This window comes from Procambarus clarkii, chromosome 71 (genome assembly GCF_040958095.1).
Source record: "Procambarus clarkii isolate CNS0578487 chromosome 71, FALCON_Pclarkii_2.0, whole genome shotgun sequence".
NCBI lineage: Eukaryota > Metazoa > Arthropoda > Malacostraca > Decapoda > Cambaridae > Procambarus > Procambarus clarkii.
Window position 1 is genome coordinate 13215640 of NC_091220.1, and position 17016 is coordinate 13232655.

A 17016-nucleotide genomic window follows, 5' to 3' on the forward strand; every position below is an offset into this window, starting at 1 on the left:
CACTTGTTTTAATTCAATTAAATTTTTAGGCAAAAGAATGTGTGTACAAAGAACATACAAAGACCATAAGAGTAATGTACAACTGTAGGGACAGAAGTTACATGATCTATGAAGCCATGATTTTGCAAAGTATTTCAGGCAAAAAAATGATGCTGGAAATGTTGCCATCAACAAGGATTCATGATAAAAATTACAGCTTTGGTTTGATGGCATTTATATTGGAATTAAATTAAGTTGGATTTGCCTAAAGGATTGTTAATACCAATTGTAGCCCCACCTTGGTCACCCTAACTTAACGTATCATGGACAAAATAATCTGTGATTTTAGGTCTAACCTAAGATATTCTATTCCACATATATATTAGGCCTAACATTTCTTTAATTAGATCTAGTATTGCTTGTCAGATCTAGGTTAGATTAGAAAATGTTCTTGTATTCAATTTCTTTGTTGGCTTAAATTTTCAGTACCTGTACTGTAATACAAAATGTGTGGTATGGGTACAACACTTTATTTTGTTTACATGCAGCACCATGTTCTCACTATGCTGGGTACATGTTATCATTTTGGAGGGTGGGGGCTGGAATGTTTTGTGAGAGGATGTGAGAGAAAATGTTAGCAAGAGCTGCTCTTCATGCACCAACATAACCCACATGGTGAATAATAAGAAAACATTTGTGCATTGGGGAAGAAATTGTTCACTCCAGGTTACTATATAAAAGTGAGGTTACTCTTATGAGATGAATGTATGCTCCATTTGAGCCATCTTATTTTTATGGGAAAGGAGGTGTAGGTGATAATTAAATGCTATTAGCAATATTGTAAACATTTTATTGCTAGAAAAGATTCTTTATTATCCATGTATTATGTATACTCTGTCCCTCACTTATTCTTGGAATACCTTCTTAATTCCAGCATACTTTGTTTTATTCCTTCCCAGTCTATTATCTAATGCTGATCATACAGTACCAGAAAGTATTTGCTTGTACTAGTCTCTCCTTCTATTTTCCTCAGGTCATGAAGTACTATTTTCTCTGGAAACAGCCTCTGACTATGTAAAGGATGACAGAGCCAACACATACGGATTTCGAGTGCTGGTTGTTGGGTATGAATGGCCACCAACACCACCTGACTCATTACGACACTTGGAGAAGGAGCTTTCATACTTGGGAGGGCTGTGTGCCGCATCACTAATAAAAAAAGATCTATCTCTGCCACCCATTGCAGGTAAAAATTAATATCAAATACACCAGTTTTATTTCTACCATTGCCAGCATAGTAATGGAAGACATGGTGATTCCAGTTACAATAGTGTAAGGTAATTTGGAGGATTTTCTTTATTCTATCTGTCTCTTTTATATGTAATATTTCTGGAAATCAGAATAGCATTAATTATCATTAGCATACATTCTAGGAAATAAAAGTAAGATAGGAAAAAGGACATTGCCTAAGCACATTAATTAATGAGGATTATACTTTTGTAATTGATCTTGATCATCTTCACTCTGACACCCCTTATTCTAACACACACACGTATACTCTCTGATCATGTGGGCTGTGATTCCTACACCAGACTGTACAGCGGTGTCCATCTGCCTGGTTGATCACACCATTATCCAGGAGACCTGGTCAAAGATTGGGCTGCAGGGATATTAATCCTTGGAACCAATTCAAGACAACCTCAAGATTGTCTACAAGTGCTAGATAGTTTATTTCCACCCAATTTCCAACTGGTCAGTGGTAATAGAAAGGAGACATAATATATTTAGAAACTGACCATGATTGTTTTCTTATTTAAGAAAGTTATTTATAATTAATTATTTGTAATAGATAACTATATCAGCAGGTTCCAGGAACCGCTTGAATATTATATAATAGAGTACTATATAACCATCCTGGCTTAAAGTTTTCTTTTGATAATTACTTCCTTCATTGACAGTGCAAATTATTTGCTATATACAGCAAGACACATTTACCAAATAAATTAAGTGAGGCAGTAATATTTCCAACAGATTTTGATTATGTTCATATACAGTATTATGCACCTTATACCTATTGTATGGTAAGGGGAAATGGTTACCAAGGCTTATAATGGGCTCAGAAACATGACCCCATTATTTGCAACTAGCTTCATAACCTTAATTACCCAGTCAAACCAAAATTAATCCATTCTTCATATTACTTAACTTTGGCTAAATCATCTCGAAAAGCAACATTAGATAGAAACCAGTCATTTCTTTTTAAATGGCTTTGTTTTTGGGAGGAATTGGGTAAATCTCAGTAATAATTTGAAAATTTGTGCCACATCTCAATTTTCGTCCAATTTCATGCTACCATATTTGGTAGCTCATAGTATGCATTTGTTTTATTTATACATTCATACAATTAATTATACATTATGATTACCAGGATTTCCCACTTTCATGGAGTGAGAGGTATCATTCTGAAGTAATTTAGTAATATCATAAGAAAAAAATAAAGCTTTTAAATTATAAAATGATAAAAAGTATCACTTGCCCATTCATTATATCATCCACAAATATGACATAGTATCATAAATAAATCACATTACCCATAAAAAAAACAGTAAGGCAGAGCACTCCAAAACAGACAACTCCATGGATTATATTTACAATGCTGACCATAGCTATGCAACTATGCAAACAATCGTTACCCACGCCAAACCACGGGTCTTTCACACATGTATAATGCCTGACGGGAGCACTGGCTGCCAGCAGACCTGGAACATTACCTAACACTTTATCGCACCAGGCACTCTATAGGCAAGATCTGTGTAACTCAGCTGGGTATAAGTTCTGCTTGTACAGGCAAGTGTTGGCCATCCTGTGGAGTTTGTCCCATGTAGGGGCCTTTGCATGTGTTCCATATTCTTATTCTTCATGTGTGTGTGTGTGTCTGATGCCTTTGTCTGTGTGTGTGTGTGTGCCTTGGTTCAGTGTTCAATGCAGTTGCATGAGATTTGTTTCATGCAATTCAAAGTCTAATTATCTATTTTCATAGCCAATTAAAATTGATTTTATTTCAAGGTGATGACCTAGATGAAGATATGGAACTGGTAGAGGACCTAGCTTTGCAAGTGTATCGAGCACACCCGACCTTATTGAGCAAGGGGTTTGCGCTCTCTCATCCACCAACCATACACCAGACTTTGGATGGTGTCATACCTTTCAGGTAAGTGTGCAGTAAGTGTGTTACTCAAGTCAGGCAAACACTTTATTAAAGCCTAGTTAATGGTGTCTGTAAGCGAGCTTACACATGTCGCTAGCCACTAGCTCGAGGTAGAAACCCAGGGACTTTAACCCTAACATTTACTTTTTAACTTGTGGATATTGTAGTCACTAGTGTGACAAATACTGGTTGCTCACTATTGCTTGACTGGCTTGTCACCAGTTTAGGAGTTTGATGGAAGATGTTTGTTTTCCGAAATGTTTAGCTGCAGTTATAATAAAGGAAAACATTATGTAGATTGTGTTCAGTATATTACAGTATCTGTTGTATTTTTTATGTTAACTCGGTACAGTATTTTTATTTTTACTTAAAAATATTCCATGTTTTAATGCCGTAATTTAAGTAAAAGCTCCAGTAGAAATACTCCAAGAAAAATAGGTTCCAGATACAGAAATAAAAAAAATTACACAGAAATAAACCTTGGCAATGAACTTACTGCAAATTTTAATTAAAAACCTGCAATAATAAATTTCTTTCTTAAACATTTAAGTTTTAAGAAGATTTACAATAAATTACTGTGGCTCAAGTCATATCCATTCATGATTTCTTGCTTGTTGCAGGCAACACGGGGCATGACTGCCGTGTGTTGCCTGATGTCTTCATCTGCAAAGTGGCATTTTTCTTTGTGTTTCCACTATCGTTACAGTTATTTGGCTCGCTCCTCACTAGATCGGGTAGTGATTTTCCATCACAGTCGTCCATTTCGTGAGCCCTGTCGAAGAGTATGTGTATTTCTGTCTCCTGGTACGTGCGAGGTTCTGGCTGCACTATTGCCCAATTTGATGGAGCTGTAAGAAACGTTTTAAAAATATTATGCTAAAAAATTTTGTGGATTTATTAAAATGCATGAAGAGTTGATACAAAATTAGCTGTACCGTATTAACTCTTGAAATGTACATGGAGTAAATCAAGCATTATCTCTATGAAAAAAAAACAAAAATGAAAAATATCCTGTCAATCATCCTAAGAAAAATATAAAAAAATAAGTCACTTTTCAAGATGGCAGATGTTTACTGGAAGACTTGAATAATGATGGGGAACACCAAGTACGAGGTTATCTTGAGGTTATCTTGAGATGATTTCGGGGCTTTTTAGTGTCCCCGCGGCCCGGTCCTCGACCAGGCCTCCACCCCCAGGAAGCAGCCCGTGACAGCTGACTAACTCCCAGGTACCTATTTACTGCTAGGTAACAGGGGCATTCAGGGTGAAAGAAACTTTGCCCATTTGTTTCTGCCTCGTGCGGGAATCGAACCCGCGCCACAGAATTACGAGTCCTGCGCGCTATCCACCAGGCTACGAGGCCTCCCGAGGAGGTGGGGGGAGGGGGGGGTTCAAATGTTGCATAGTACCTTTAGTATCTTAGGATGATTTGCTCATCATGGCTTCTTTAGACGATATGGGCATTTCAAAGGTTAATCTCGGATTTAACACATGTTCATCATGTAAACCTAATTAAGAGGTAGATATTGGAGTTTGTTGATATTGTTTGATACCTTGTTGTTCTGATCAGCTATCATTCCACAATGCAGTGGTTTCGTAGAGTTGAAACACAAAATCAGAAACTTTATTGATAGCATTTTGCTTTGCAAAATAGGAAAATGTTGTATATTTATAGTCCCACAGCTTTAACTGTACAATGCTGTCAACATATGATGCTTCTGCAATAAGGTTGTCTTGTGTACAATCTGTGACGGACATTAAAAACACAATAACCATTACTTGAGAACTTTTACACAGTGGTTTAATTGGCACTTGGTTGAAGCTGTTACCACTTGAGGCTATGTTACCACTACACATATGATTATGTGTAGAAAACTTGTGAGTGCCTCAGTAAGCCAATAAATAGATGATAAATTACAAGGAATGGAAGTAATAAGGAATCAGGGGGAAATATTAAGACAGTTGGATATACAGTGAATTTTTAGAAGGTACCATTTTATATGGGTAGGTGCTGTATGTGCTTTTCCTGATTTGCCATTTTATATTTTATGCTAAGCTAAACATTCAGTCTGTAAACAAAATGTGTCTACCTTGTTAATATCTCTTAAGGATCTTTTACTTTATGACAATTACCCTGCTCTGCAGCATTGTTTGATTTAGTGTGTGAGGCAGTAGTTAGTTTGTGAGCTCCTGGCTTACCCTATCGGTATTTGCAGTCCATGACTGTAGCTGGTAGGGAGTCTGAGCATCCTCTCTTGTTCTATGAGAATAATTTTAAATCTTTTCTTCTCAACCCTTTTGACAAATATCAACATACTGTTGCTCCTTATCCTGGTCTGATCAGTGATCTTAGACATTGCAAGATTTTCAGCTACCTTTGCTGGTTTAGGCTCCTTAATGGCCTCAGCTTTTGGCAGTGCTGGCACTAGAAATGGTTTCTCTGGATGTAGGGACTGCCACTCACAAGACTATGTCTAAGGCCACAGAACCAGCTCCATCTCTATTGAGCCTTCTTATCTTTCTTTTGGAGACATCTCTCAATATTTCCATGGGGAAAATGGAAGCAACTGTGGAAGGTTTTTCAATCTTCTTTTCCTGAGTTTTAGGCATCGGGCTAGAGCCAGGCTCTGAAGTTGAAGCTCTTCTTCAGTGGAAGGAGAGAGGATGCTCACTTCAAGGGATTCTGAAGAAGTTGCCTGGGTCCCTTTCCATTTATTTTTTGTGTTTTTTCTGGAATGCATCTGTCAATCATTCCAGACAGGGTTGAGCTTATCTCCAGTGACTCTCTAGTACCTTTAATTATCCTGGAGAGCCTGCTTGGAAAGATCCCTGCATTTTTGGTGACAAAATGTCACCTTCTGTCAACATCAGTGTCCATGTCCAAGGATGCAACAGATCTTAATCTTATATTAGGGCATTACCAAATAACATTGCTATGAAAAGAGCTTTTCATAGTTTAAACAAAACCATGTTTTTGTACTTTCAGTAGCCATTGTCTATTACAATTGATAATTTTGCACAGTATTGCATTGTTTTCAGATATGGATGGCATTTTCTTGTCTTCATTATTTTGTTTTAATTATTTTTTCATGGCTTAGCAAGTACTGTACTATACTCTAAAACTGTGAATTATTAGCAAATAACAACAGTCCATTGTATATAAAAACATATAAATTTTATAGTGTGTTGTTGTAATGTGATCCATATCATGAGTGATTTCTTATGAGGGAAAAGTATTACAAAATGTGGAATCATAATTTGGTATAAGTATGCAACTACACCTACCTCTGCTTGGTGGTACTGGCTCTGTGAAGGACTGGTAATCTGATGCTGACGAGGAAACTGTGGTCTTGTGCTTCATTTTGCGCCATGCAACGACGATACCAATAGCTATTGTAATTAAAATGGTGGATAACACCAATATCAGCACCATTGTGAGGCTTTTTTTTGTTAAGCACTTGTTGTACAGAAAATGGTCAATGGTGATTCTTGATGCTCCATGTCCCGGAGGTTGACATTCACCATTCAGAAACCATTGTTGGTGGACCTCATTCTCGTAGAGTTTCTGTGAACATTTAATGGTTATATTGATACGCTGATTGTCTCGGGAAGAGTGATCCCAAAACTAAATAAAGTGTTTAAAAAGGCCTGGAGAAGAAATTTGGAGTTTAGTTCTTACCATAGTTAATATGTGCACACACAAAAAGACACACACGTCTCCTGATCACTAAATCATGAATATGAATAATTTTCCACAAGTTTATTTTCTAAAGGGACACATGGTCCCATTTCATGATGCATAGAGGCACAAAACAATAGCTGTGTGCTGTGTGGATGTCTGCCTCTGACTGTAAACTTCATAACTAGCATTGGATTCACTGGTATTGAAACCTTGTACAGTACATAGTTTCTATCACAGCCAGGATCTTCTATGACACTATCGTCACTAAATAATTGGTTACTTATATATTTCATCATTATTAAACTGATTCTGCGGGCATGAGCTGCATGGCAATGCTGTGAGCTGCTGCTGCTGCACAAGCTGCTGCTGCTGCACGAGCTGCTCATGGTCGCTCTCTCAGTACCGAAGCTCTCATACCTAGGAGGGGGTGCCCACAATTTTTTTCCAAAATGGCATCTGTTTACTGGACTCCTCAGAAAGCAGATTGGAACCCCATATATCCACAGGAGTTTTAAACTAAGTATAAATATTATGACATTTAAAAATAAGGCAAGAAGTCAATAAAAACCACCTGGTAGGTAAATTGGTAGATACTTTTGTAACTACCTGATACACCTATGCTTTCTAGTGATGCAGTTATTTATTTCTCTTGCACTACTAAAGTATATTCAAAATATAGTTTACTGTAGTTAAAATCTCCTACCTCTTCCAGTTTGTTACAATGCATTTCAGTCTTTAAACTCCATTACAAATTTGTTTATTTTGAAGAATGAAGTAAAACTCACCAACTTACTCTTTATTTGCTTTACTATTCACTCAATAAAACATATTAATCACTTTCTCGGAACTTCAGATGATTTCTGTCATTGATGCTATTGAGTCTGACTTTGGGGCTTTGGCATTTAGACCTTGGGTCAGGTTTTGAAACCGGGTAAGTTATTCAATGCCATGTTTCCCAAAAAATGTGATCAACCAGTTCTTTTATATCCAAGTCCCCAGTTACTGTTGGGCAAGTACGGGGGTACAGATGAAAGTAGTTATTTGTACCCATTCATCACCCTAAGCAGGATTTGAATTTTGTCATTCTTGCTTGCTATATAGTTGTTCTGGCTTAGTGCCTCTTCCTGCTAATTAATTACCTACGTTGTTTGTGAGGGGAGTGTGGTGATCACTGCACCGTAGGGTGCCACTCTGCCCTTAACAAAGGTCCTGCATCAGCCTTGCTCCTCCACTGCCTAGTAGCTATGGCTACTCCTGGCTTGGTCGACCAGGTGAGCGGTAAACACAGGCCTGGTCGACGACTGGGCCGCGGGGTCGCTAAGCCTCGAAATAACCTCAAGGTAACTGGCATGTGTTCAACATTCAATTCATGGGAACATGAACATGCACAACTTTTCCTTGCTAAAACACCCCACAAAACTTTCAGTACCTAATTTACATATACATATTTAAATTTTCTATAAATAGAATCACAGAGTTTTGATTTAAAGATATACTTACCTCTATTGTTTGATTTGGTAGGCCTAAAGCTGCAGTTATATCTTGTGTGATGTTGCATAAACATTTCTGTTTAAACAGAGTGCGCTTGATCACCACAGAATTGTCTTCAAATGATCCATTCACGAGAAGGGACATTGGCTCATGCTTATGAATAACATTTCCATCTAGGAAAAGAAATGCTTTTTTCCCTGAAAAAAAAATGTTTCAAGTCAACAGATGCTGCTGTAGGATATGTCAGGATAATCACTACATAAAATTAGTGTTGCTTAGCAATCTAGATTCTGCAGAGATGAACTTGGTTATGCATTCTTTCAGGGTAAGATACAGTAGTTATAATCTAGATTAATCCTTGTGCTAGCATTTATGGGCAGCATGAGGTGTAAGCATGATAATCATGCTGGGAGAGTGGAGGTGCTGGCATTTACAGGTGGAGGAGTTGTAAACATGATAATCATGCTGGAAGAGTGGAGGTGTTGGCATTTACAGGTGGAGAAGTTGTAAACATGATAATCATGCTGGGAGAGTGGAGGTGCTGGCATTTACAGGTGGAGAAGTTGTAAACATGATAATCATGCTGGGAGAGTGGAGGTGCTGGCATTTACAGGTGGAGGAGTTGTAAACATGATAATCATGCTGGGAGAGTGGAGGTGCTGGCATTTACAGGTGGAGGAGTTGTAAATATAATAACCATGCTGAGAGAGTGGAGGTGCTGGCATTTACAGGTGGAGGAGTTGTAAACATGATAATCATGCTGGGAGAGTGGAGGTGCTGGCATTTACAGGTGGAGGAGTTGTAAACATGATAATCATGCTGGGAGAGTGGAGGTGCTGGCATTTACAGGTGGAGGAGTTGTAAACATGATAATCATGCTGGGAGAGTGGAGGTGCTGGCATTTACAGGTGGAGGAGTTGTAAATATAATAACCATGCTGAGAGAGTGGAGGAAACACACACACAAGAACAAACATAACCACATCATTAAGATTTTTCAATTTGTAGCAATATTAGAAATGAAATATATGAGTGAAGTGTACCCAAATGCATAAAATAATAGATTTGAGTTCAATCACAGAAACATTGATGAATATAGAAAACTGAGTGTGTGTTTAGCAGAATACACATTAAAGGGATACAAATGTTTCATGCTTGTATACAAAATAGATGGGAAATATCAGTATGTTTCAGAGAAATTCTAAATGTAGTGTTAAATTGAATCAAAACAGTCATAGTACTGAAACAATTTGGGTAGAACTTATTGATAAAAAATAAAGCCCTCTATAGGAGTTACATATATATAGAAAGACTGGAAGAAAGAGATATCTGGCCATTAATAAATAGGGAATCTAGGTGTAATAATATCTGCAGTTATGACTCGTCTCTTATGTAGGAGCTGCGGTGGGGACTGTTTCTGCAGTAGGCGGATATTGTAGCTTGGTAGACCTTCATCTGTTAGTCTATTTGGCATCGATCCTCTTTGTCGGCATTTGTTAGTGTTCTTTTTCTGTCTTGGCTTATCTTGAATTGCCAGTTACCTATATTGTATTGGCATTTCTTGAAGGGGGCCAAATGGTGGCTCCTTGAAGCTAGCACTCAGACAGCTTCACATATTTAATTAAGCTAACTAAACAAAGCTGCAGAAAGAACATAAGAAAGTTCTAATTTTGTTTCTGCAGTGTATTAGTTTGCATTTGCAAACCGAGTGCCAGATGGATAGAACAAGAAAGTGGTGGAGGCCAAAACTATCAGTAGTTTCAAAACTTTATATGATAAAAAGTGCTGGGAAGACGAAACACCACAAGCGTAGCTCTCATCCCGTAACTGCACCCATGGTAATTACACACAAGTCGCCTCGGCCCTAGGAGTTGTGTGTAACCTACCAAGACCAGAACTAGAAGCTTTGGCCCCCCCCTCCTTCCCCCCTCACAGCAGTGTGGGAAGCTGGGGAATTCTTGATGATCACCCACACCAAGGAAACATCCAGAATGTGCACGACTCCTATTGCTGATGTGACTCGTTAGGGGGTAGCTATCTCGCTGAGCTAGCTTCATGGAGCCACCATTCTACTGCTCCAGTAATCTATGCAAATCTCTTCAATGAAAAGTACAGATAGAGATGAAAGTATAGGTACAGTATTTCCAAATGAAGCTGGGAGTAGACTATACATATGTCATTGTTAGTAACATGCTTTTTGCAAATAAGTAATAATTACAACAATTAAAAAATGTTAAGCTCAATAAATCTATAGAATACATGGGTAAAGAGAATGGAAGGAGAGTCAAGTTGACAAAAGTTCAATGAAATATCTAGTAATGTTGATTTCAACAAAGTTTAAATGAAGAAATCAAACAAGGAACAGTTAGTAATTCAAACAAACTTGATTATGATCAGTAACACTGTACTTAGGTGCACAGTATTTTGCTTACCTACATGTGTGTAATGGTAAATCTACTAACCTTCTGGCATAATCCCTTGAAGTGCATAACTCTGGAGATTTCTGATGGCATTATGCACTATACTGATACGATGCTTAATTCTAAATTGAAGCCCATGTTTAGGAATGTTAGTAAAATCGTTGCCTCGAAGAGTAACATCTCCGTGTACCCGAAGGTTCCAGGGCGAGTGTTCCAACTTGGGGAAAGTGTTGTTGCTTATAAAGACATCTCCTCTGATGTTTCCCAGCAGAAAGACTGGAATACCACCTGATAGGATCTAACAGTTATTTGACTTGAAATTAATTTTATTACTGTTCTTTATATTCAAATATTTCAAATTGTTGAATCCTTTATTGAATAACTGTAGCAAATTATATCTAATGCATATATGCCATGAATTGTTCCCTTAAAAAATACTAAAAGTATATTTCGGTGAACATTTCCTTTAAATTTATTACAGAATATTCAAAGATTAAACCTCAGTATATACACACACATGCTTTCCAGATTTAAAATCACGTTGTAAGTACATGGATGGAGAAATATTAAAGAAATTGTTCATGATATTTGTGAGACAAAAAATGGAATATGAAATGGTTGTATAGTGCCCATATCTCAAGAAGCACATCAGTAAACTGGAAAAGGTGCAAAGACCGCCAACTAAATGGCTCCCAGAACTTGAAAACAAGATCTACAAGGAGAGGTTAGAGGCATTAAATATACCAAAGTTAAAAGATAGAAGAAAGAAGCGATATGATTACTATTTACAATAGGAGACCTGTATTTAACTATACCATAATGGGAAGGCAGTTACAAAAAATGATAAGTAAAAAAGATGTGGATATAACCCCAATACTAAAACCAGAAGCTCATGTGAACAGGATAACATCAGCAGCATTTGGGAAGTTAGCAAACATAGCATAATTTAAAAGTCTAAAGAAGGGTTTTAAGTCCATATACAATGCCTATGATCAACCATTATTTGAGAATGCAGCAGCAGCAGCAGCATGGAATCCACATCTCATGAAGCATAAAAAGAAACTTTGAATGAATATTCAGAAGTTTGCAACTAGATTAGTACCAGAATTGAGAAGGCTGTGAAGATAGGTTGTGGGAATTCACCTTCACAGCTTTAGAGAAGAGAAGGAACAATCGAGATATGATCACTATATACAAAATTCCTGAAGGGGAATAGACATTGCAGAAAAATTCCTTTTGAATAAAAAGAGGCAAGGACAAGAGGACATTGATTGAAGCTTGACTTGTAATTGAAGTCAAAGAGATGTAAGGAAATTTTAGTTCCCTGTTCAGGTGCATTGATGGTTGTTGAAGCGAATTCCAAAACTTTGATATTGAAATAGGTAATTAGCATGCCAGCCATAAATGGCCTAGGGGCAGAGCATAAAGCATAGAAAACTTTAAAATAAAAATGATAAATGTGCAAAGGAAGATGGGACATTACAAGTTTTGCCTCTGCCCTTTAAACCCAAACAAGTTACTCTAATAACAAATTAATATTATTAATCCCTCAAAATTTGCAGTTAGTAATACTCTATATAAAACATTATCAGCATGCAACACTTACCTTTAAATGTATTATATGCAATAGTTAGAGTTTCATTTACAGATGAATTGTGCAGAACAAATGCATTTCTTTGAATTTCTATGATGGTTGCATTAATAATGTGAAACTTTCTCGTAACATGATTGTTTATAGCCCTTGCTGAAATCTGTCCTATGGTTGAGTTCACAATAGAAAATTTTCGAAGGAACGAACTTCCCAAAGGCTCCAGTAGCTATCTTATGTATTACACTGTTGACAATTTGAAATATTAATGTTGGTTTAGTAGTCCAAGACTGATTCACTGTATCTACTGAGGGAATGCTAGTTTCTCTTACTGCAAAAGCATCACTTGGAAGTTCATTTGAGATAGTGTTGATAATGGTAATATTTATTCTAGCATCCTTCACTGAATCCTTCTCAAAAGACCCCTTCATTAGTTGTAGGTCTGTAATATTTTGTAGGACTATCTGGAGAGGACCACTTTTTATGAAACTCTGAGGTTGGATTATCAGTTGTTTGCAGTTCTTCATAGTGATGACTGTTCGGTCACCAAAAGCTGGGCCAAGTTCAGCTTTCTGAAATAATAATGATAAATAAGTCTTGTAACAAGTACATAATAATGCAGTACATATGTTGTAATTACAAATGTAGTAGAGTATATTTATTACATTGAATACACTGTATAGTCAACTCCCAGCTCTGCACAGTGGAATTAAAAGGAGTCCACTTTTTCATATGATAAAAAGGGGCTCACCACCTCCAGGGGTAGTAATGCCCCTAGGTAAGATTGTCGGTTCTTAGGCTGATGCAATCTGGTTTACTCGACTGCTATAGTGGTTCCCAGCTTGTCTCTCTGTCCTCTGTCATGCAGGCTCCACTGTTCAGCTAAGTAATTTTGGGTACATATTTTCCTTTGGTGGCTTTGAATTCAATTGTAATTATAATTCATATTGTTGGATGAGAGGCAGCCAGATTATGTATACAAATTAGGCTTGTATAAAGATTCCCTGTAGTCCGAACTGCTGATACTTACCCAGATACAATCCCTACACCAAGCTCACTAACTCCTGGGTACCTATTAATGGCTAGGCAAATAGGGCCATTAGATGGTAGGGAACACGCCCAACCATTTCTATTGGGATGTGTTTCCAACCCAACCAGCATAGAATGTAATGAAACACCAACTTTTGGGTGAACCCCAGCAGCTACGTCATCCCCTTCCCTCCCTTCCAAGTCATCGGGTGGATATCTACATTTGCCTTAGAACTGCACTAGCATACTGCCCCAGCAGGTAGTGAGCTACCTCCCCCATTTTTCCAAACAAGAGAGGAAGGTGGGGGTGAACAATCTTGCACTACAGTAGTTCCAAAAGAATTTGATTTGTTTGCACAGTTGTGGAGTTCTTTCAGGCAGTTTTAAGACTTTAGTCTCTATTTGATTCCAGCTGTAGTTTGTTTTGACTCGCTGACCTTTTTGCCTTCCCTAGTGAGGTGGTGGTGAAATGTCACCGCTCCCTGCACCTTGACTCGTCCTATAGGGGTGAGGGCTCTGATGTTTAATTTAGATAGTTTTTGTTTGCTATTTCACATTGCTTACACTGTGTGTGAATTAACTTTATTTATGTACTTCTAATTAAAAAAAAAGTGATATAGTACACAGTGCTATAGACCTCACACCTATACTGTGCATAAATCTGTTTGGCACAGCTCAAAAGGTTACAGTCAGAAAGATGTCATATTGGAGGTATGAGACATGAGAGATCCCCAAAGGCTTTATCCAAGGACCATTACTATTTATAATTTATGTAATTACCTAAGTGTAGTTACAGGATGAGAGCTAAGCTCGTGGTGTCCCGTCTTCCCAGCACTCTTTGTCACATAACACTTGGAAATTACTGACGGTTTTGGCCTCCAACACCACCTCACCTAACTTGTTCCTACCGTCTACCACTCTATTTACAAAAGTGAATTTTCTTATATTTCTCCGGCAGCTTTGTTTCGTTAGTTTAAATCTAAGACCTCTTGTTCTTGAAGTTCCAGGTCTCAGGAATTCTTCCCTATCAATTCTTCAATCTATCAGTTAGGAAATTTTTCATCCATGTTAGAAGCTTACCTGTCACCCTTCCAATATGTTCCAGTTTCCAGAACAACCTCTTATGTGGAACTCTGTCAAAAGCCTTCTTTAGGTCCAGATAGATGTGGATGTCTTTACATGTGGGACTAGCTCATACATGTTGATGTTTATAGATGATGCAAAGCTAGTATGAAACGTAAAACCTGTTGTGGATTATGGAGGTGTTTTGCTGGAAGATCTTTACAAACTGGGTTTGTGGGTAGAGAAATGGCTGCTACAGTTCAACTACAACAAGTATAAGGTCATGAAGATGAGCAAGATAGAGCAGAAGGAATTTACGTCTTAAAGCTTAGGTAACTCCAGGAATTGAAAAGAGAAATTGACTTTAAAATAGATAAAATTTGAACACTTAAGACTAGAGGCACACACAAACAGGATAACATCAGTAGCATATGGGAAGCTGACAAACATAAGAGCACCAAAGGAATCCTTCAAGACAATACACACAGCCTATGTGAGGTCAATTATAGAATTTGCTGTACAGTATGCGGTTGCGCTTCTCATGAAGCACAAAAATACGCTTAAAAAAAAATGAATAGACTAGTGCATGAATTAATAGGATTAAACAACAAAGACAAGTTTCTTATAATTAAAACATACTGTATAGATACCATCTTAAGTTTTTAATACTGTACTTAATATGGCACATATTCTCTTAAGAATAAAAATAATAAAAAATTCTGACTTACTTCATTGTTACAATCACAGCTAATCTGCAATGCTTCACAATTACAGAATTGTGGCACTTGATCCGGACACTTGTTACTGTTTAAATCAGGCACTACTTGGCATTCTGCATGGCTGATTATTATAATTAAGATTATCCTCATTCGCAGGTTTTAGAACTTTCATAGATGGCATTTTTTCAGTTGGAAGTTTTCACTTTAAGTATCTGCAGTATTGTGTGTAACAGCTTATCACTATTGAAGACAACTTTCGGTAATTAACATTGATAGTAACAGAATCATGAAGTTTCTCTTTTCAATTTAGTTAGTGTTTTACTGTTTAAAACAACACAAAAGTACTGGATTTGTGAGCAACATTCCACTGAAAGAGTGTGGCTGGTATAAGATGGTCGGTGGGCTCAGTCACTGCTTCCTCTGCTGTCTCACAGAGTGCCCGCACTGCTTTGGGTTTTCCCCCGATATACAATACTTGTATATCTTGTCATAGATCAAACATGACCCCTTACTACACCAGTGAGTGTAACCATAGGAAGCAGCTGTGAGATATGTCACTCAGATTTCCCCAGAATTATCTAGTGTGGTTGGTTGACAAGTAATATTTTATATACATATTTTTTTATTTGTTCTTTGAGCACAATTAGTTATATATATTTTTGTATTTGTTCTTGGAACACAATTAATTATATTTAATATTTTATACAGATAAATTATCTGTAATGTGCATAAAATAATGTACCCGAGTTTCTATCTTAGTTTGAAAGTGATACTGACGCTTATGACCCAGTCCCCAGAATTTGAACAGGATGTCAGCTAGTGAAAGGCCTCACTCTTAATCTTGAGTTACAGTTATATTAGTAGATAGGTGAAGGAATTTCTTAAATATAAATGTGCAAGAAGGAAGGTAAAACTAAAATATCTTTAGTGGCACTATCCAAGAGGTCATTGTGGTAGCAGGTGATAGGAACTAACAGCATTTTCAACGTAATATTTTTATATTTGATTACAAGGATTTAAATTAATAAGCAGTTTTATACTTGTATGATATACTGAACAGTTTGTTTACGTGCTTATGCACACAGACTGAGGACAAGGTGGAGGTATATGGGTTTTGAGAGATTTAACATTTGAATATAGAGAGTTTGCATCCACTACTTGGGTTTGGTTTCCTATTATCAGTGACAGGAAGCCATTTAAAGGCTTTTTGAAATCCTCCTAGGGCTGATAACTGACCTTCCCCAGGATGCAACCCACAACAGTTGCCTAACTCCCAGGTACCTACATACTACTAGGTGAACAGAGGCATCAAGTGAAAGGCAGCACAGTCCAAACATTTTTGTTCTGCCATGGGAGTTGAACGTGGGACCTTTCGGTTGTGAATTGACTGCTTGGACCAATGTGTTTTCTTACTATCTACACACTGATGAATTTTATTCTTACAATATGCTGTACATTTATGGTTTATTCTGCATTAAATTTCCACTTTATCTCCCTCATGTTGTGTTTACCTAATTCATACACTCTGCCTTTGTCTATGTTGTCGATATCTCCTAGTAGCTTGTACAGTATATCATGTTCTCTCGTCATTTTTCTAGTGATGCAAGATTTAGCAGTTTCATCATGTTTCCATAATTTGGTCATTTTCTGCTTAGACTAAACTGGTGAGAAACCTCTAGACTTTTCCAAGCTTTCTTGTATGCTTGTGAAGATGAGTTTTATGTTGGTGCTGCATAGTATAATATTAGTATTTCTATGTAAAGAATTGGTATTTCTATGTCTGCATAAGTAAAGAAATAAGGGGTATAAACTAAGAGCATAAGGTATAAGGGGTATATT

The 17016-nt window shown here is 37.3% G+C and overlaps 2 protein-coding genes across 2 annotated transcripts in view; one reads left to right on the top strand and one right to left on the bottom strand.

The window, feature by feature from the left end:
- The window catches only part of hiw (MYC binding protein highwire), a 152940-nt gene that overhangs the window by 68525 nt on the left and 67399 nt on the right, over nucleotides 1-17016 (top strand). The window contains 2 exon segments of the mRNA XM_045726441.2: nucleotides 1013-1225; nucleotides 3046-3190. Of these exon segments, the coding sequence (XP_045582397.2) occupies nucleotides 1013-1225; nucleotides 3046-3190 (358 nt within the window).
- On the bottom strand, nucleotides 809-15766 carry LOC123745664 (uncharacterized). Its single transcript, XM_045726450.2, is given in 7 exon segments — nucleotides 809-4035; nucleotides 6473-6752; nucleotides 8370-8557; nucleotides 10822-11067; nucleotides 12386-12569; nucleotides 12571-12939; nucleotides 15187-15766. Coding segments are annotated over 7 exon segments (1659 nt in total). The 5' UTR covers nucleotides 15328-15766; the 3' UTR covers nucleotides 809-3784.